General features: G+C 33.6%; 1 protein-coding gene across 1 annotated transcript; it reads left to right on the plus strand.

Annotated features, from left to right (window-relative positions):
• Window positions 1-6,142: 6,142 nt before the first annotated feature.
• Window positions 6,143-9,142, plus strand: LOC128549782 (uncharacterized). Its single transcript, XM_053527360.1, has 6 exons — window positions 6,143-6,296; window positions 6,743-6,916; window positions 7,329-7,604; window positions 7,864-8,107; window positions 8,344-8,549; window positions 8,774-9,142. The coding sequence occupies exons 1-6, from the start codon at window positions 6,210-6,212 to the stop codon at window positions 9,140-9,142; spliced, it is 1,356 nt and encodes a 451-aa protein (XP_053383335.1). The 5' UTR covers window positions 6,143-6,209.
• The last annotated feature ends 13,385 nt before the right edge of the window (window positions 9,143-22,527 follow it).

Below are 22,527 nucleotides of genomic sequence, written 5' to 3' on the forward strand. Positions count from 1 at the left end.
CCCGATATGCATAGATAAAATTCCGCAATTCGGATAGTTCGTGTTAAAATTAATTGTGATGTATGTGCATCCAGTCTTTATAGAAACATCTACGCACGGTACTTCTACACAATAAGAGGTAACAGCATTTAAATAAATTCTTCTCAATTGTGCTTTGATAAGTAGGTTAATGTAGATGTTTTAATATCCTGGGTAAAAGTAGCGTTGACTGTTGTTAATAATTTAAGAATGAGAACTCTTATTAAAACAATAAACCGTAAAATAATTCTTGTATGTCACTTTCTGTCTGTCTCTACATTTTCCAGCCAGGCGTCTTTGTAACAATTATAGGCGACGGAAGATAATGGAAAACATTTGTCAATTTTAATATGACTCTTTAATTACAATATACTGAAGAGAACATGCGACCAAGCTAAAAAAAACACATGATGTTCAGTGCTTTCGTATAAAATGAATTGCACTTACTTTTAAGTATTGTGCAATAAAATCTGTTAAACGATCATTTGGAAGAAGAAAAGAATACAACCAAGAAGAAGAATTATAGCAGACTCGGTTTGATTGAGGTAATGAAATGTTCAACACCTCTCACGCCCCGTAGTACCGTCTTAAGCGGAACCCTATAACAAATCTATTGAATGGAATCCATGATCCAAAAGGACTAGAAAATATAACAACACCGAATCCAAGTTCGGGAAGACTTTTTACAGCCGCCATACGATGCTTAAAGATTGCTGTTGTGATGCTAGAATATTCAAAACTATGTAAAGGTTTGTGTACTGACAACCGTGTGCTGTTTGGTCATATTTACTATATACTTGCTTACACACGAAGGTGCCGAAAGAGTTAATCATTTATAATCCTTGTAGAAATGTGTGCGATTGTTTTCTTGTTAATTTTAAAAGTTTATAGATGATTGAACTTCTTAAAGAATTAAATTGTACACAGACAAAACAATTGCTTTTATATAGTTTGTTTATTGTTACTTCGACATAATTCAGGTCAGAAGGAGGGGAATTACGATCCAGTAATTAAACTGCTATTAATGGTAAGAAAGTTACATCATGTTACGGAACTACAGAATAAACAATATTCCGATGATTATTTTAGGATTTGTCCCGTATTTTCTGTTACTTAATACATTACTTGTATTTTTAGAGTTGATGCAAAGCTTAAACTAATGCGCAATACGCAGTACTTGTCAATTGTATTACGATAGACAAATAGCTAAATACCATTTAGTGGAAGTCCTAGGTGGCTTTAATGATAACATGACACGACATATCTTGAAACCTTACAATGGAATTTTCCTACTCATTTGTCTGTATTCGTTTATCCAGACCGCTGTGGAAATAGTTATGCTTGAGGAAGGCAGATTGTTACGCAAAACTGAAAACTGCATTCAACAATGATAAATGTGGAAAAGGGCACCAACCATTGTAGCTTGGTACAGTATTACTTACGATATGTAACAGGCTGTACATTCGATATCTCGATACTAGATCTAATTATGAAATCGTACTTTATTACAAGTTTGTTTCACAAACAAAGAAACCCACCTTTAGTATGTTTGTTATAGCCTTTTGGCATCTTTCTGTTCATTTGTGTATATGTACAGGACTTGAAGGTATAGATATAGCCTTTATTCAAGTTATACTGTCATACGATATAATTTTGTTCACACAAACAAACGCGAAAGGTTTACAAAAATCTCTAGATTCTTTAGCAGAATATTGTAGAAGATGGAAATCAAAAATTAATGTCAAGAAAACAAAAGTCATGATATATAGAAAAGAAGGCGGTTAAATCGAAATTTCAAGTTTAAATTCAACGGTAAGGAGTTAGAAATTGTCAATAAATCCAAATATTTGGGTGTTTTAATCAATACTTGTGTTCTTTTAACGAAACTGATGGTAGCAGGTCATGCCTTAAAAGCAATTTTTAATTCGAATCAATATCTTTATATTTCATCTTCAGAAGTATGGGGATTTAATAAAGGTGCCCAAGTTGAACGCACATATTTAGGTTTTTGTAAGAAGGTAACTAGTTGTCAAAAAGTCGACACAGAATGCATTTATTTATGCAAAGTAAGGTAGAAGAAATCTTCAAACTTACAGAAATTACAATATAATTTAGTCTTGGCTAAAAGTATGTAAAAGCAATGAATACAAATACATTACACATGTGTATAATTATTTACTAAGATATAACAAATCGCATCTTAGGAGAGTGAATTGGGTTTCGCAAGTTGAACAACAATTAGCACGGTTAGGTTTTTACTAAGTTTGGCTCTCACAAGGAGTAGGTGATGAGAAACTATTTTAGCAAATCTTAAACAAAGGGTTATGCATATTTTTGTACAATATTTAAGCTCTGATAAAAATGACTCTAGCAGAGCAATTTTTCATAGAACCATTTTTGAATTTAAAATCAGCGAATATCTAGACATGTTAAATGTGCAGTAATACAGGTTTTGATTTTCGCGACTTAGGCTATCCTTTCGTAGACTGGCCGTTGAAACGGGCAGGTGGAGAAAGCCAGTAAGCATCATTTTGAGGAACGTAAATATACATCTTGTAACGTTCTGGAGGACGAATTCAATTTTGTCATTGAGTGCACAGTTTTTTTTCTCATTTTCGTCGTCGGCTATATATAAGAAAATACTATTGGCCAAATCCGAGTAATTTTAAGCTGTTGCAATTGTTAAAAAGTGAAAACGTAACAGAAATCCGAAATCTCTCGATTTACATCTACTGGTACTGATGATAAATTCGAACAGATGATAAAGTCGAACATCCGCGAATTATTCTATTACAATCGGTAATTTATAAAATCAAACGCACCGTCGCATAGCAGCCGCATAGAACACCAACAAATGTAAACAGGAAGAACGCAGATAAATATTTAATACCAGAAAAAGACTTACATTTATTTGTTTACAAAACATCTTTTCCAAAATGGCGGGGGATAATCATGGTTCATGTGCGCATGCGCACTGTGACTTCATAGAGGCCCCTCATGGGTTTTATTCTACGTACATGTTCCCGACGGACTCTTGCAGACGAACTATCTTAACCTTTATAACATTATTTTTAGTTTTTCCTATTACATATCAAACAAAAATATTCCAGCATATATATCCCATAAACCAATATTTTATAACAATTTTGGATAGAAAAGTGGTATATATAAGTTGACGTATCGCCAATTTTTTCAACCAAGGGAGGTAAATCGTACATTTATGTCACTTTTAATTGACTGTTGTTATCTCCCTTGTTAAGTTAAAAATTCATTAGGCCTAATATGAGCTGCACCATGGCAAAACCAACATAGTGGCTTTTGCGACCAGTATGGATCCTGACTAGACTGCGCGGATGCGCAGGTTGGTCTGGATCCATGCTGGTCGCCCCCAAAGCATATTGCAATTAGGTAAACTGTTAGCGAACAGCATGTATCCTGACCATACTGCGCTGGTCGCAAAGCCACTATGTTGGTTTTCCCTAGGCGCGGCTCATATATAATAAACAAATGTATTTCCAGTGTTAAAATGAGCCGCTACAGTAGCGACGATTTAAAAAAAGCAGTGTCTGCCTTCAAAAAAAGACATATGACCTTGAAAATGGCATAAATAGAATTCAACGTGCCAAAGACAACCATCTACGACCAGGCTTCGGGTCGTCATTCTGGTCCTAGGGGAAGATCTACTGATATGAATAAGCAGGAAGAGCAGGCCTTGGTTAGTTTTATCCTGTTCAACGCAGATAGAGGTTTTCCTATGTCATGGCACATGATAAGATGCTACATCAAAGAAACTGTCCGTAGATCTGGTAGGTATGCCGTTGCTGTGTAAGTATGTACTGGTACACTCAGATCGGTAGACATTCGTATTCATGAATTCCTACCTGAGCACTTTCCTTTCTAAATTTATAAAATGGACTGCTCTATGTTTCAATTTGGACAATACCATTTATAGTTCAAAGGGGGTTTTCATGAAAAAGATTTAAAAAGTGAACGGTGCAAATTAGACCAGACTGCACCGATGTACAGGCCGACCTAGCTTAATCTGCAATGGTTTTCAATTAGCAAGCTAAGGCTTTAATTATGTGATGTTCTAAAATAGAATTGCAGTATCATTAATCTTTAACTGAAAATACCCGAAACCTTTTAAGCAAATCTAGTTTACATTATCATGCGGATAATAAAAAACAACAAGAGATTCGAACCCACAATCTCTAGATTATATAAGAACTGACCATACAGTACAGTAAGACATATAATCTTGATTTCAGAAAGACTTACCAGAATATGTGACAGGAAAGGCCGTACCGGCGACAGTAACCATCAAAACAAATCAACACCCTTTACAATATTTACAAATTTATTTACATAAGATGATTATTAACAATGAATAGATATGAAAAGAAAAAAAAACTGATTATAAGAAAGAAAAAAAAAAAGAAAGTTCAGTATCTCTAGATACAAAAGTTCTTATAGTCCATTCTAATCTGACGTGACACAGGTCTTTAATGTAATTGTGAACTTTAAGTAGCACAAACAAAACATATCTCAAAATCCAGTCCCTTTAAACCGTGAATACGTTGATTTCGTATTGGCTCCCTATGGTGGTAGGTGATTGCATCCCTGAGCTGACTTCAGAGGATAACAAAAATCATCGTCTTTGCGGTTTACGGCGCAACCATGGGACGAAAGCTCTGCGCTGGGAATATCACATCCAGGCGAGTGAAGACAAGTAAACCTCGGGCATTGTACTTCCGGGTTATGACATCACCAGGAAAAATCGTCTGGCGGAAGAAGCTAAAATATATAACATATGGTAAGCACTATAGCAAAACAAAAAGTCAGGGCATAAAACTGCTCCTTTGGGTACACCATACCTCCGTAGGCTCCCATAAATAATACGTGCTACTTATACAAAACATATGTGCTACTAAGTTCATACGTCACGTGATTAAAATACGTCACTTATTACTTCCATTATTACAAAGATTACTTACTTAAAAGACTAAAGTTAAAGTATGAAAAAGATATGAAAAGTATATGATGAAACATTATAGATACGGACATGATAAACTGCAGCTATTATTTACAACTACAAATTAACAAAATTCAATATAAATCAAACGTTATATCATAGTTGGCATCCATATAATATCAAATGCCATACACTACAACGGACATTAATTGTGTATGCAATAGACTGTCACACAATTTCATATTACAATAATATATTACAAACATGGCACTAGACTTGCCATATAGAGTTATACATAACAATACAGTGCAGTGATGGCGTTCCATAACAACGAAATGTTTGACATAAGTTTGTGAAACAGTGCTTTACAATTATCATGTTACAAATTTCAGTATAAATTTAACATCTTATATAAACGAAACGTTTTAGATTCCTCTTTCGAAATAATTTACAAAAGTCTGAAAAATTTAATAAATCATCCTGACATACCGAAACTAGCTAAAATCATATGCCGAAAAGTAAATGTTACAGAATTCTGTAGAATGAACAAAAATTTACCAAATAAAAATCGTAATGCAAAATTCATACAAAAATCTAACAAATAAATTTCTTACCTCGATCGAGCATAAATTTCTAGCAAGAAAATAATTCAGACATAGATTCGTCTATAAAGTCGTAAGGTGGTGTGCGCAAGGCATATCTAGTCCAGTCTATTTAAAGGATAATGTCCCGCCAAATACTAAATTTCATGGGATTCACGGTTAAGCCGTGAGCTCCGACTATTTGTGTTTCCACGGGATTCACGATATAGCCGGGGAATCTAACTACTTTGGCGCGGATTTAAATTGACAATTTGAGGCCCATTATAGTGGTTTTGGGGATAAAAACATAAATTACTGAAGTTTATAAAATATCAACTTTCTTATTACTGAACCGAATTTAATGAAATTTACATGGAAATTTAAGTTATGAAATACAGAAAAACATGAGAGGTATTTCATGCGTGAAATCTGACATTTACCTCAATAACTCAAAAATTTACAAAAGGATGATGCAATACCTGCATTTATACTGCAGATACAATAAGGCCCGTATGTCAATTTGTGACAGAATAAACCATGAAACTGGACCGACTGACCAGTGGTTCCGCAACTTCTACAAATGACATCCGGAACTATCCGAAAAGGCTGCGGAAAATAAGGATGCGGGGAGGACCCGAATGTCCAATGCAACGACAATGGAAAAGTGGTTTAACTTTCTTGGAAAGGTACTCGAGGATGAAGGGCTGAAAAACTTACCAGACAGGGTAATATATTATTACATACATACACTGTCTTAACCTTTAATACATGCCAATGCATATTTCACTATCAATATTATCAATACTGAAATTACAAATATCATTTCGTAGTACAATGTAAATAAACACATAAATTTGAGATAAAATGGAATAATTTTTCAAGAAATGTTTACTTAAACTTAAATATATATATATATATATATATATATATATATATATATATATATATCAAATCGATTGTAGAGTCAAGTTCTTACAGCTTATATCAACTACTCTCGATGACTGCTTCCTAGAGTTTTGTACTCTACCTGGCAGTACTCGCGTCGAACTAAGGGATTATGAAAACCGAGGTCGAATCGCCGACGGGATTCGAACCTGCAACGTCCAGCTTAGGACGCTCTAACCCTTCATCATAAAGTCACTCTTAAAAAATGCTTCATGTCTGCTTTCAGATTTATAATTGTGACGAGACCGGTTGGTCTGGAAAGGAAGCGGGAAAAGCCAAAGTTGTTGGGAGAAAAGGTGGCCACACATTTAAACAAAAAATGGGAGTGTCAAGCCACATCACGGCACACTTGTGCGTATGCGCGGATGGCAGATTTCTTCCAACCATGTTGATATTTCAGGTATTACTTTTTATCATTGATACCAAAGTAAAAAATATTAAGAAATGCATGGTATATGTTACATTTTTTTCAATGGTCTTGAAAGATAAAATTGCCTTTATCAAAGCCCAGACAGTTAATAATAAATTAGCAACACCAGATTCGGTTGCCCAATTTTATTTTCCTAGTTGTCGACACCTTGCATGTTGAGCGCCAAATAAGGAAGCTGCTAGTTACAATTCATATATGTGATTTGCGTGACCATGGTTTGAACCCACAACCAAATCGAATGATATACCACTAGTTTATTATACGTTATAGTCTATATAAATAAACAAATCAATCAATCAATAAATAAATAAATATATAACTCCTATAAAGTAACCATGCACAGGCGACATTCTTTCAAAAAAAAAAACATTTTAAATTACAGGGGTCTTTACCACATAGGGAGTTCAAGGATGGCCTTCCGTCATCATGGCTGTATGCCTCCAGTGAAAGTGGATATATGGACGGGGACTTGTTTCTGGCCTGGTTCAAATCCTGCTTTCTGAAATATTGTACCAAAGAAAGACCAGTTTGCTTAATCATGGATAATCATGATTCTCATATTACTTTACCACTTGTGAAAGCAGCCAAAGAGAACAATGTCATTTTGATAGGTCTTCCTGGTCACACTACGCATATTTTGCAGCCATTAAACGTCAAGGTATTTAGCATGCGTTAGTTATTAATTTAATTTTGTGCATATATTTATTTAGCAATCAAAGTTTAACACTTTACGACGAATCGTGCAGCTAACTTAGTTATGATATATGTATGTTTTGTTAATAAGTTGTAAGATCCGATGTAAAATTAGTTTAAACATAATTAAACTATGGTATTTTTTGAAATTTGAACCATGCGCACTTTTAGGTGCCTAACTGAATGTGCCATGAGTAAAACTTTATTACATCATATTTTGACAGATCATTGGTCCGTTGAAAAGCAGATGTGCCACAATTGCTGAAAGGTGTGGTTTTGTTAACAACAGTTTCAACATAAGCAAGGCAAGATTCCCACTAATTCTGAATTATGCTATAGACCAGACAACCCCGTCATCTGTCAAAGAAGCATTTCGGGCAACTGGCATATGCCCATTGGATGGAAGTGCTATTGATAAGTCACAAATAGTACCTGCTACATTTGCAAAACCAACAACTGCTACAGAGGGTATGTTGGCCTACCTATCTTTTTTTAAACAAAAATCAATTAAGGTTTTATAGTTCTAAATAAAACGCAATTTGTAATGATATCATAAAATACTGAATTAATCATTTGCATAAAAGTCTTGTAAAATTACCTGTAAATACGAGTTTTATAGCTGTGTTTGAGGTGCAAATCTATCCTACCTATTATCTTTAGTGTGTTTGAAATTTTAAATGCTTAATTTTTTTATATAAATTTAGAAAATAATGATGATAACGATGCAAGAACATGTCCAACGTGTGGAGCTTTTGCTGCGAATCCATTAGTGCAGCAAGGTCTGGTACCGCAGCATTTGGCTGATGTTCTAATGCCAACACCATCACAGCCCTTATCAAGCCAGAAGAAGAAAAGAGTTGTTGCCGAAGGGCGTGTGATAAGTGGTGATGAGATTCTTCATAAATTGAAGGTAATTGTTATATTTCAAAATCTTATCATATAAATGTACAAAATTTATTTAAAGGATTGTACTACGATCTTCGATAGTAAAATTACAATTATCTGAAATGTACATCACTTGGAATTTGTAAACATTGTGTTGAAGTAAATCATTAATGTCATTGTAGGAAAGAGAAGCAGCCGTGCTTGCAAAGAAAGAAAGACAAGAAGAAAGGAAAAAAACGTATCCTAAAGGATGAAAAGGAGAACAAGAAAAAAGAAATAAATATTATGAAAAAAAAATCTGGCGACGTACAAGGCACTCTAAAGTTGAAAAAGCACATTGTGTCAGGACAAAAGTCGAGTGCAGAAAAGGCTGTCATCACAAGAGACAAAGGTCTTGCTAGCGTCATATATACATGTGGTGTGTGCGATGTGCGTGGAAGGAAGGATGATGAGGTGAATAGGATTGAGTGGGTGGGATGTGATGAGGAGATGTGCCTGTCATGGTTTCATTTGGATTGTTTGAGCGAAAGTGAACGGGAATATGTGCGCGAGAGTTTGGCAGATGATACTGACTGGTATTGTAAAATGTGTAAACCCTGGTTGTATGAGGAAGAATAAAGACTGTATGACAGAAAACTTCAGACTGGCAATATTGTGATATCATTGTGTTGTTTATTCTTTGTTATAAATTTATTTTTTATTGTCTTTATACAAATCATCTTGTTAAATCAATAAAATTGATCACTTTCAGTTGTCATGAATTTCTCAATCATAATAGATTATTCCTCTGAACGTTGCCTGCTGTAACTAACATGACATTACAGTTTGAATTGGTGTTCATCTACATGTACATAATTATATTGCCGAGTTAACAAATTGCAGCTATTCTGATGACGTTTATAGCTGTGTTCATTGTACCGTCAAACGGTACCATCCCAAACCAGTAGTGGCATTGCAGACTGTTATAGGTCTCTAAGTTTAAGACCTTATTCCGTGGACAAATGTCTAACCTATATCACTGTAACTTCTGTTCAATAAAAACTAAATTAGCCTACTTGCGGGAAAAGAAAATTAAGTTTGAAAAGGGCGAAGAACCGCCGCCGGAATGGATTTACGTACCGTGAACGAGAGAGCATCGTTTTTGTTTGAAATGGGATCATTCGCTGTTTATTAACTAAACTAAAATGTAACTCACTGCATGACTTCCTCTTATTTTTGTGCGAAAACAGCGTATGTCGTGCCAACTATTTCCGACGGAAGATCTGTCGGATTAATAATTACATACATATTATTGCAAAGGTGATACTTCAAACTATAATGTAAATGTTATTTGATTTTTTTATTCTGTATCCATTAAATCATAATTCGCATTTGAAATTAAAACAAAAATGTTAATTTGGTGCTGTCACGGACTTGTAAACGTACTGACGGCGGCTTATTTACGGCGCGTACATGCTGGCGATATCTGTCGCAATAGTTTTTGCGTCCTGCGAATATCATTTACCATAATTCCAAGTAAAACCAGCTGCTTTAGTTCAATGATTTGTTAGTATTCATTTAGAAGAATAACAAGAATAGCGTGGTACTTTGTTCTTTATTTCTTGGACACCACCATGCTTACCTATATATTGTATACTTACCTAACCAATTGAAAAAAATATCAATAAATTGCTTTTATTATAAAGTTTAACTGTCCAGCATTTCATATAAGAAAGTTTCTTTAGGATATAATCGTGTAAATTGCAAATAACAAGGCGGTCGAATTTATCATCAGTCAACACTGAAAACTGCCTATTTTACATACCCCTTTCAGGGCCTCATGTCGCACGCGCGCCGATGCTAAATATAGATTTTTAATTACGTCAATTATGCGGTAAGAGCTAACCTTTATTTTGATACCAGCCATTGATAAAAAGTTGCAGAAATAAAAAAGTTACAGGTAAAAAACCTCATTTTCTGTTCGAATTTATCATCAGTACCAGTATAAAGATTTTCAGTTAAGAAATATTAGAAACAACATCGATACTTACACCTAGAACATTTTATTAAAAACCTTTGTCATTGTTACAATATAATCTTTTCTGTCTTTATTATATTGCATTGTGAAAGGCAAAACATTTTCATGTTAACTTGTCTCTCCCACAAAAAGCAATTTCTGCGTTTTTGATACTTAGGAATTTTGGATGTTTTGTACTTACAGGGTATTAAGTCGGAAATGTTTTGCCATCTTGCCATGATTTTGATTTTTAGATAAACTGGATACGTGTATTTATCATGCTATTATTCTCACAGATCTTGTAAGATTTCATTCATACTAAAGATTCTTTTTCTTCTTCGTCTTCATGTATTTTTGTCACAAACAGCGTTTGAATTTAAGTACATTTTATATCGTTTCCAGAACTGAGGATTGTAATGAATTATAATATTTTATTTAATTTATTCTTTAAAAACATTGTGTAATTTCGTTTCAGGTGATAGTGTTACACATGCTTTCAGAACAACAAAACTTTTCCAGTTGGTATATAGTTTTCAATATCACAGTCTCAATTTATAGAATCTGTACCGTAGTTATCAAACCTATTTTAAAATCACCAGCTATCAAATGTTTCTACAAACAAGTCCTTTTTATTGCTTTTATTTCTGTGCAGGAAACCGAATTTTCTTATTTGCCTGTGACAATTATATACGTCTAGCCTTTTATGTTAAAAGTCGATCCTTGGTGAACTGATTAAATGCAAAATTAGCTAAAGTAAGCTTAACACAAACAATGGTGGATATATACTGTAAGCACATTAGCTTCCAGCTCGAAGTAAAAAATTACTATATCTACACTTTTTTATTTTAGTTTTAAAGAGAGTTCATACTTCTTCTTCCTTCATAATAATTCATAAAAGTTTGGTCAGTTGGAGACCTTTATCAACAGATTCAAAATATATAAATTTTAATAGAGCAGAATGCCTGCTAAACATTGCGCCACTGACTCCCTCCTGTAAAAAAAAGATGACACTTGGAATATTAGAATCGCAAATGTTTAGTGGTAAGAGCTTAACTTCGTTTCGGCAATATGTAAGATTTCACTTTAACTTTAGTAATAACATCATTGTACTCTAAATATCTGCTTTAAAATACGGATTATCCGTAAAAGGTAAGACACGAGAACTTCTAGTTAAAATAAGTGAACGCCAGGCCAATCTGTTAAGATGTCAATTCGGATTATATTCAAGAATGCGTCTGGCTGCAGGAAAACAACTCAGCGTTCTTTCAATTGAATATGGAAGATAAATATGTTGTGAACTACTTTATGGATACGACACTGTTGTAATATATATTTGTTCACGGGCGCCTGAATGTATAAGAATCCAAGTAATAAAAAATCAGCGAATGCGTGCAACATAAGCTTGATAGACAAACTTTGTTTTGTAAAAGTAAAAGTGTCTGATAACGTAATCATTTAGATAATCTACTGAAAATATTTAGTGTGAATAAATATTCAACCACTTTATAGATTTTTTGGAATATATGTTTACCACTATATTTATAGTAAGTGTTCTGTTTATGTATAAGGTTACTTTGACAGGTAAATGCAAAATATTAGATTGAGACATTGATTTAAGTCTTCATTAACAGAGTATCCAAATCCTTATTTTATGAGAACATAGTATCATACGCATTTGCTTAGATTAGCAGATACTGTGAACACGAGAAATATAATCTCAATCGAATTTTCAGCGGTGGTTTAATATATTATTTTTCAGTAGTTCACAAAATCGGTTAACACATATATGTAATTGATATGTACTTTATCATACAGAAAAAATATAGAGATGATGAAACGAAAATTCCAAACCAAAATAGCAAATTGAATATTGGGAAAACCTATTTTAAGTCGCATAATTATGTGACGTACAACCATATATCTACTTTTAGACTTATGTGTCCCAACCTGATGTAACATGGCTAACATTAAGAACTTTTATCCGTAGCGACACAGCCAGTTTACATAGGGAAAGGCTTATGAGGTATCACAACACTTTTTATTATACCTCGCTTGCATTTCCGCAACGGTTAAAATATTTTTAGGTCATCCATTTAACATCATAATGCTGCACCCCTCAAAAGAACACATCAGTCTGAAAGCTCCGGCATTAGAAAATACTAATTCCAACCATATAACATCGTGACGTTTCACCCCTTAAAATATAACACAAGTTAAAATTATATATTAAATTTAATCATTATGCCGTACATGTTTGGACTGTTTGGACTATTACAAAATGTTCTTTTCCCGTCCAACCTTTAATATTCCGAAATTGTAATCTGTACCACCCAACATGTAATTGATAGAAAATATTTAACATAAAAACAGACCTCTGTGGTAGATGTCATTTGAGAGAGTACCCAGCTCGCTTGTGCTGGAAATAATATGCCTGGATGTGCACATAGGAATTTTCTCCTTCCAAATAATCTGGATTTATCAGCATGATTTAAAACCCAACACAACTAATGGCCAGAATTCGCCATACTATGAATTAAACAGTGAGATTCTATTTATCATGTTATCTTCTACAGGCATTTGCATGTAAACATTTTTACAAATGACTTTCTTTTACAGAAAAAATATTAATATTTCCTGACGCTTAATAAATATTTCAATTATCTTCACGTGAAGAACCACCACGTTGCTGTTTTGATACATTGTCAAGTGAGAGTTTGGCGTCATCATTGTAGGTCATGTCGAAAACACGTCAACTGTGGTAAAATATTGGTGTTTGGTGTTAACGTGTCTATAAGCAATTGTTGTAAAGCACGTTGTTTGACTGATATATAAAATGTTCAAACAGTACTAGATGTAAAATCATGATGTGTTTACCAAATGAAAATGCTTATTTCAAATGTTACATTTTGAAGCTTTTCACTGCGTGAACACATAGAACCAGTCCAGTTTTGTATGTAAATATTCACGTTTATTATATACTTTCCTAGCTAATGAGTAAGGAGTCCCTAATTCGCTTTGGATTTTTTTGAAAATCTCAAGTATTGTAAAAAATGAGAAAAGGCAAATACTAACTTAACATCAAGTCTTTATGTAAGATTTCTTGTGGCTAGTCTGTCGATATCCGTAATACAATACAATAGAAAGGGTCAGATATAACGAAGTTATATTGTACGATGTACACGGGTAGAGCACTCAAATCATCATTTAAATTCTCATTTTGTAAGCATTTTCTTTTCATTGAACATGAGAATTATTTCAACTTGTTTATCTGTTTTTACTTTTTTACTTAAGTACCAATGATTTTCTTAACCATTCCCTCTTCATTCCAATGTTTTGTTTGTGTCTAGTTCTTTTTGTGCATGCAGACTGCACAACACTGTCTGGGTCAATAATATGTCGATGAATATTATAATAAATGCTGTCCGCAGTCATTTCGACTTAATTGCAAACTAGCTAGAATCTATTATCCGAAATTCGGGATGGCTATTTTCGCAACGTTTCTGTCGATTCTGAACACATAAAATACAAACGATGCTAAAGAACAGTTTCATTAACTAGTTTGAGTACATATTCTATTCAGTAAGGAGTCTATCGAAATGCGGCATTTTAATTATTTACGATCTAATATGTTTAAAGAGGCAGTAAGGATAAGACTGGCTCGTGTGCCATACCATTCAGATTTAAAAGGTTATGCAATCAAGACTTATACAACATATATGCGAATACGTATTGTAGCACGAAAGAAACGGATGAAAATATTTAGTCATACAATTTTCTATATAGCATAACACAATATGCAACTTATTTGAAAACTTGTTTGAGCACAAACACAATGGTCTGGATTGCAAATGACGTAAAGTTTTATTGCCAGAAATATTTATGATTCGATCTAAAAAGATTGATCGTGTTAAACAAAAACATAAAATGTTCGTTTAATATTTTAACAACTATTAACAAAAAAAAAAAAGAAAAGAAAAATAACGTCGTTATGAAATTATCAATACTCACAGTGACAAGTTATCTTTTTGACCACTTCTCAATGTTTTATCAAAGCTCAGAAGACAGCAGTCTTGGTCTGTTATTATAATCAAATAGTTGAGAGGTAGCACTGATACTTTGTGATAAATACACGTGAATATTAAATGTCTTGAAAGTAAACAGGATATAGAATACTGTTATACAATATGACAAACTTGGCATCATATCATAGACAATATTTTAACTCACTGCAAGCTAGGACTTGTTTGCAAATGCATCTTATAATTAGGAGGAGTTTTGTTTTTGTTCTTGCTTGAAAACTTCCCCATATCTCTTACTTTTTAAGGGAAAAAACAAAAAAGAACTTTAACTTGAAAATCCGCATTCAAAGATGTGTTGGACTTTATCTCGATTTATTATGTCTCATATTGATTTTGCCTTGTCCGTCCGTCCGTCCGTCACACTTAATTTCCGATCAATAACTGGAGAACTTTTCACGTATAACCTTGAAACTGCATAAGAGTGAAAGGACTTATGGCTAATGACCCCTGTAGTTTTTTGGGGTTGCTTCATCAAAGGTCAAGGTCACAGGGGCCTGAATATGGAAAACTGTTTCTGATCAATAACTTGAGAACCACTTGAACTAGAACGTTGAAACTTCATAAGATGATTGGACATGCAGAATAGATGACTCCTATCGATTTTCGGGTTACTCGATCAAAGATCAAGGCCACAGGAGCCAGAACAAAGAAAACACTTTCCAACCAATAACTGGAGAACCATTTATTCTAGAACTTTCAGTCTTCAAAGGGTGATAGGGCTTACAAAATAGATAACCACTATCGTTTTTGGAATCACTCCATAAAAGGTTATGGTCACAGGATCCTGAACGTGGAAAACCGTTTCTGATTAATTAGTTGAGAACCACTTGACCCAGAATATTGAAACTTTATAGAATGACACGCAAAGTAGTTGATCCTGTTGATTTTGTAGTCACTCGATTAAATGTTCAGGTCACAGGGACGATAAGCCGTGACACTTTATTTCCGATCAATAGCTGGAGAACCCTTCAAACTGCATAAGGTGATAGAGACTACAGAGTATATGACTCCTACAGTTTTTGGGGTTACACCATCTAAGGTCAATGTCAGAGGGGCCTGAACATGGAAAACCGTTTCTGGTGAATTACATAAGAATCACTTGACCCAGAAAATTGAAACTTCATTGGATGTTTGGACATGCAGAACACGGGGTCCAGAACATTGAAAATCGTTTCCGATCCCATAACTTGAGAACCACTTGATCCAGAACACTGAAACTTCATTGGATGATTGATCATGTCGAGTAGATGATCCCTATTGATTTTTCAGTCACTAAGCTAACCATCAGTGTCTCTGTGACTCTCGCTCATGACCCCTATTAACTTCTTGCCTATTACTACTACGCTTTGGGGGAGACATGTGCTTTTCTACAAAAGCATCATCTAGTTTTTGTCTTCTTTCATTTTGGTTTATGTTGAACAGATATAACAATTTCAATTTATTTATGCAAATTACTGACGGAAACATATTATCTGAAACTAATTTATTCAAGAATATTATGCCTTTGTCTGTATAATAACAATAAATAAAATAGACAGATAAAATGGATTAAAAGAAGCGCCTACGATAAGATAACACAAAACAGCTACTTACGTAAAACATTTCATTGCCTTTGGCAGAAATAAAGACATCGTACCTAATCTTTTCTGTGGATGATCTGTTTATTAAGGTAACGTACTGTCTATGAGTACTAGTTTAGAAACAATTTTCATACCGACAAGTATCTAGACTGATATATGTATCTACTAAACAGTCTGTATGAATTTTATCACGCCACATTGTTATTTAGTAACCAGTAAATGTCCTACATTTACAAATAATCATTTATAATTCAGTTTCTTCTTTCTGCAAGTATGCATTATTGTTTCGTGATCTATGACAATAGTCTCGAGGTTGGTTATCATCTAGTTGCATTATATGTTGACTGTGCAAATAAAAATTGCAGAATACGAAAGCTCATAATTTAGCCGTGCCATGAGAAAACCAACATAGTGGCTTTGCGACCAGCATGGATCTAGACCAGCCTGCGCATCCGCGCAGTCTGGTCAGGATCCATGCTGTTCGCTAACAGTTTCTCTAATTCCAATAGACTTTGAAAGCGAACAGCATAGATCCTGACCAGACTGCGCAAAGCCACTATGTTGGTTTTCTCATGGCACGGCTCATTATTATATTTTTGATAATCATAATAATATGTTTACTGCTGTAAATATTAGGTAGTGCTACTATTTGCGTATTTAGGTTAACAGTGATTAACATAATTTGATATTACACCTGTGTAATGACATTAAGACGCTGACGTCATTTCAAGCGTAGAAGACGTTGCTCGAATTGATTTTTCTGTGAAAGGTTAGAAAGAATAAATATTTATGCTTATTTGCGATGAAAAATAATTCATTTATGTTTTAAACATTAAATTTCGCAGACTTGGCGAATAAATTTAATAAAATAGTCGACGGAGCATCACATTAAACTCTTTTTCCACTTGTGTTTTAAAGTTCAATATGAAAGAACACTCATGTAATATCATCTATTTAAGCTCAATATGGTGTAATAAGTCTGCATGGTTATGGAAGTTATGTTACATTAACTAACGAAATAAACAAACTACTTATGACAGGATTTTCCCTTCTTTCTTCGATGAATCGAGCGTGTATATGAACAGACGCTTCAGAGAATAAAATCGCAAGACAAAGTATTAGTTTTCTCTCTGCGGCCACGGTATTGCCACAGACACATATTTTAAATATTTGGCACCAGACCACGCAGTAGAAATCATGACTGGCGTATACGAGTTATCTTGCACTCTAGCGGCGGATTATTCTTTACCATTGGACTGTATTCTTTTATCACGTCTATTGGGGGAATGTTTTTGTAGGCAGACTTTTACTAATGTTATAAGTGGGACCGAACTCTTACCAATATAGACAAAGTTGTAACTTGGCAAAATGATGCATTTTTATATATAGGCTACAAATTCTGCGTCTCGTCTCGACACAATCATTACTTGTTAGTTTGTTTGCAAGTGTGTTTTATGTAAAAAGAAGCCAAACAACTTTGTCTGTCTTTCTATTGTGAGATTGTTACTACTTCGTTTCCATCACTGAGGCTTGTAATGTATACGAATGTTTCATATTTATCATATTTAATTGATTTAAACTCACTTTTCTTTCTTTTCTAGTGGTAGTGTTATACATGGTTTCATAACGATAAAATGTAACAAAATTCAATAAAAAAACATCCTATATCATATGATTCAACTAAAAGGTCCCAAGTGTTACTTTCATAATTAATGCATCAAAATATGCTGTGCTTATTTCACTTTGACAGCAAAATACGCATGGTCCGTCAGCTCATTAGTTAAATGTGTCAGACTAAAATAAATTTTGATTGTACTAATTAATTTGAATCCATTCCGGCTTAGTTGTTTTCCTGGGGTGTATTGCCACTAGTTACTTTATCAAATTGCCTTTAAATTGTTAAGTAACAGCTATTGACATACGAATAAAACAATCCCCAGTGTGTGACCTGTATACTTGTCGTGTGACTATCCTTTTGTCAATATGCATTGATCATATTAAATTAGCTGGCAATGCTAGTTAAGTTCGGTGTAAGAATTTCTTACAACAGGAAATATATTATTAGTGTTTTCTCCAATTCATCCAAGAAATTACCTTACCTTGTAAATAATTATTATCTCGATACTTTCTTGCTGGGTACATTCCTTTATAGAAAAGTCAAAGAAAAACATAACATTTTACAAATCATTATATATTTTATGTCAATGTGTAAAGCTTTATAGCTACCTTTAACAAACAATTGAATCACAAGAAGTACTGCATCCTGCACCATTTATTATAAACACGTCAACATAACAAGTATACGTTATAAACCAGATAAAAGTATGTCGGTTTGAAATTCTCTAGTTTGTGACTTATAGACGCGGCGGAAATTATCTTCATTCAATTGCAGAATAAATTTACATCTCTTCAACTTTTTTCTCTGAATTCATTATGCATAATTTCTTTTCCACTTTTCTTATTTTGCTATCCCAGTCAATAGGCAAATATGGATATTCTATTTTTGTTCCACAGACTATGTGAAATATTTGGTAAATGGTAGATTCATTATGCATTTGATAACCTTACGGAGTTAATCTTATAAATGTTAAGGTTAATTTCAATATGATCTTCAGAACGTTGTCTTACTAGGCTTTCGATCTTTTAACACTGATACAGTATGACAAATACATATAAGAAAACAAAATAAGCACGCTGAATACTATTTTGCTGTACACCAATATCCTGGTCAAATTACAAGGCAAATATAATAGAAATAGCCTAAATAATACTATGAATATGTCTTTACAATGTGGTTATGCAGGACGATAATACAATAGTACAAAATCTACGAACTTGCATGCTATCCAAAAGTTTCGATGATATCTGTTTCTAGTATAGAAATCATGTATTAATAGAATCATGTTGCAATATATTAACGAAACAAGAAATATCTTTAAAAATGATGGTCGGCGAATTGTAATAAGGAAAGAAGTTTATGAATTTTTCATCTAACATTCATCTTTCATCTAACATTTTGCAGAACTAAACACCGCACTTTAACAATTTAAATGGTTCTCTTTTAATTTTTCGCAAAGGTTTCGTAGGGTTGCAATTTTGTTTCGTTTATCCTTAGACGAATAATAACAGTAGTAGTTTGATGAAGATTCATGAAGCGGTTCATGAGAATAGGTCATTAAACGTGTTTATTTTTTAGCTAAATTGGTCCCTATCCCCATTTGTAACAAAATAGCAAGAGACCTTACGATATTGTTACACATCGAGTTTGATAAAAATCCATTACATTTTAGTGGTTAATGCGAAGAAAGGCATATCTACTTTTAGCTATAGTGGTCCCTAAAAGGGCCCAAGTTCCTATATAAATAAATTTGGAAGAGGACCTTATAATGATGCTCCAGACCAAGTATGACAAAAATCCACCAAGCTGTTCATGAGACGCTGTATAGAGGCATTTTTAGTTTTAGCTCTAGCAGCCCCTAAAAGGGGTTAAATGTCCCAGCTGAACAAAGTTGGCTGCGGGCCTAATAAAGATGCTACAAATCAAGTTTGATTAGAATGCATGAGAAAAATCAATTAAAGGATTTTTTTATTTATTATTTTTATTTATTTCTAAAATAGGCCAACTGATCCCGCTTTAAAGATTGCATATTCGCTATTCATGAATCTTTGGACAATGACGTCACATCTATAAAAAAGTGAAGGTCAAGCAAAACATACAATTGTAATTATTTCAATATTTCTGTTTCATAAGCAAAGCTTTATCGTAGTCATATCACATAGATAAACTGTATGCAGCGTACCTTCATTTCAGTGTAATGAGATTCAGTCATTATATAGCATATATATAATAAAACAGATTTCAACTGAGTTCAATATTTGCATACCATACTAAAGAAAGATATTCATATATAATAAATCAATTAAATAATTTATAACAAATATATCAACGCAAACAAGTATTCATTTTAATATGCAATCTGAATAAGTCACAAAAGCAAGAAACTTTTTCATATACAGACGACAATTGTAACAAGGAAAATCTTTTAAAAAGCACTTCTCTACATAAAAGACTCTTATCACACCCTTATTCATGTGATACGCAGACCGTATTCAGCTCTTTCTTTAATTTGATATATGTTGGTATTTGAACAGGTTTTTATCATATTTATTAAACTTACTTATCATTTTGAGATATATCAATATTCTTGCTAAATATACTGAGCCAAATTTAGCTTTAAAACTGTGAACAGCGTCGTTTAGGATAAACGCTTTGTCTATTTCACTCAGCGTAGCACAATCAACAGAGTGAAAGAAATTGACACTCTCGTCCAATCAGGCAGAGTGTTGCATAAATCTTCCATTTTGATAAATTATCTATAATGCGTTATCAAGTAGTTTGATTTGCTAACTGAAGTCACGTGGCATAGGTAACGAAAACGAATGTAGACGGCGTCGCCGAAAAAATGGAAATCCTATCTGACCTTATTTGATAGAACACTTGGTTTCGTATTTGTAGATGAATTTCATATACTCAAGTACAAGGGACATTTATACCGGCTATCAATGTAGGTCACGGCAATAATTTCCCGCTCAAGAGGCAACATATTTAATGGCTTGTAAAGCAATATGGTAATATCGTCTCAAAAACATAAACAGGCACTTGGCGAGGCACAAATTACGTTGATTTATTAAGATTTTGTTAATAAAATCTTCTCTCGTGTCCCATTTGTCTGACATTACTGCGACTGTGACGCCGCAACGAATTCGCAAAAAAGTCACAATATTTTACCGTCGTGATAAATAACGGAACTAGGAATAATAACAACTAAAAAAACAGTATTTTATTACATTCCTGTGCCAAATCGGTGATCAGTCTGATTGTATGTCTTATGTCATTTGCAATAACTGTGACATAGTCACTCGAGTATACTTAAAATGTTTTTTCAAGGTTTCTCAACATAAGCGAAATGCAGCCGACTCCAGGTCAGCTCGAATTCCTAGTCTGAAACCAGAGTCTCTTAAACTCAAGAATATTACAGTACATATAGCAAAGATATTGCCAAACAGTTCCAGGTATATCACCATGGGATAGTAATGTAACTGCCTACAGCCATACGAGCAATGAATCGTTATATGTCATGCAGCTAGGCTTAAGTTGTATTGAGATATCTATCTGCAGCATAGCGGCACCGTTAATAAAAGTAATACACATTCATACACATCACAAATATTTAATTATGTACATGCACAAACTAGTTCGTTAATCACGACCTATATGTTGTGTCAAAAGTACCATATACTACACAGCACTGTTATATCTATGCAATAAATAACCCATCATCTAACTGAATAAAAAGGCTAGTCATATTCATATAAGTTCGTTCATGTGTTGTTTGACAAATGCTCATGAGACGATTTTTTTCAATCAAATACGTCTTTCACTAAACTTATATATGTCGATTGAGGAAACGTGTTTACCCTTTGAGAAAGAAATATCACTCTATGATGTACTTTGAAATCGTCTAATTTCGAAAGTTTGAGCAAAAACGACTATTTCGTGCAGTTCAACTTTGGAACATAAAAGAAATAGGGATTTATTTGTTCGTTGGGATTAATTTCTGGTATTGACTGAGCCATGAAATTTACGAACGTTTGTATCCCACAAATATTAAATTAGATAATAATTTCACAATAATTAAATGTGTAAAGAAGTAATATCTCTAGCTTATAGGTATGTCCCGCTGTTTCAGTATTGGTGTAAATCTAGTTTAGATATGCCATCCTTCGAATGAAAGAAAGACGGGAACACTACACCACATGAATAAATTAACACTTGCAGAAGCCGGAAATAATAAATTAGCACAAATATGAATGGTCAGATGCTAAAGCTTGGGTGATCAATCTTTATTCAAATCTCACTTAACGTTTTACGAAATGTTGAATTTAACATCAAGCTATTAGACCATGAAGGTACTGTTTCTCTTTTTCCTCTATCAATTTACAGCGCTGAGTCAAATCTATCATCCAAAAGTATTGCATGTCTCAACCATTCTGAGATCATCAGCTTTAAGACATTTTCAAAATCTTAATGACAGTTTCCGAAGTGGGGAAAGCAAGATATTTACTAAAAATACACTGCTATTTATACGTTACAATCACTTTTACAATGGACTTTAGGAATGATTGACATGCGGCCTTAATTAGTCATAACTGACAGCGAATGCTACTGCATTTGTGTGATGCAGGTAGGTATTTTGTTTGTTACTGTAATTTCTTAACGTCTGAAATCCTATCAAAATTCATAAAATTATTTGTGCAAAATAAGTGTATACATATACTGACTTGTTA

Source organism: Mercenaria mercenaria, chromosome 2 (assembly GCF_021730395.1).
Source record: "Mercenaria mercenaria strain notata chromosome 2, MADL_Memer_1, whole genome shotgun sequence".
Taxonomy (NCBI): Eukaryota; Metazoa; Mollusca; class Bivalvia; order Venerida; family Veneridae; genus Mercenaria; species Mercenaria mercenaria.

Coding starts and splice junctions, on each gene's coding strand:
- LOC128549782 (XM_053527360.1), top strand. CDS start 6,210: ATGTCCAATGCAACGACAATGGAAAAGTGGTTTAACTTTCTTGGAAAG. Junction 8,108..8,343: donor ACCAACAACTGCTACAGAGG/GTATGTTGGCCT, acceptor ATATAAATTTAG/AAAATAATGATGATAACGAT. Junction 8,550..8,773: donor AGATTCTTCATAAATTGAAG/GTAATTGTTATA, acceptor CGTATCCTAAAG/GATGAAAAGGAGAACAAGAA.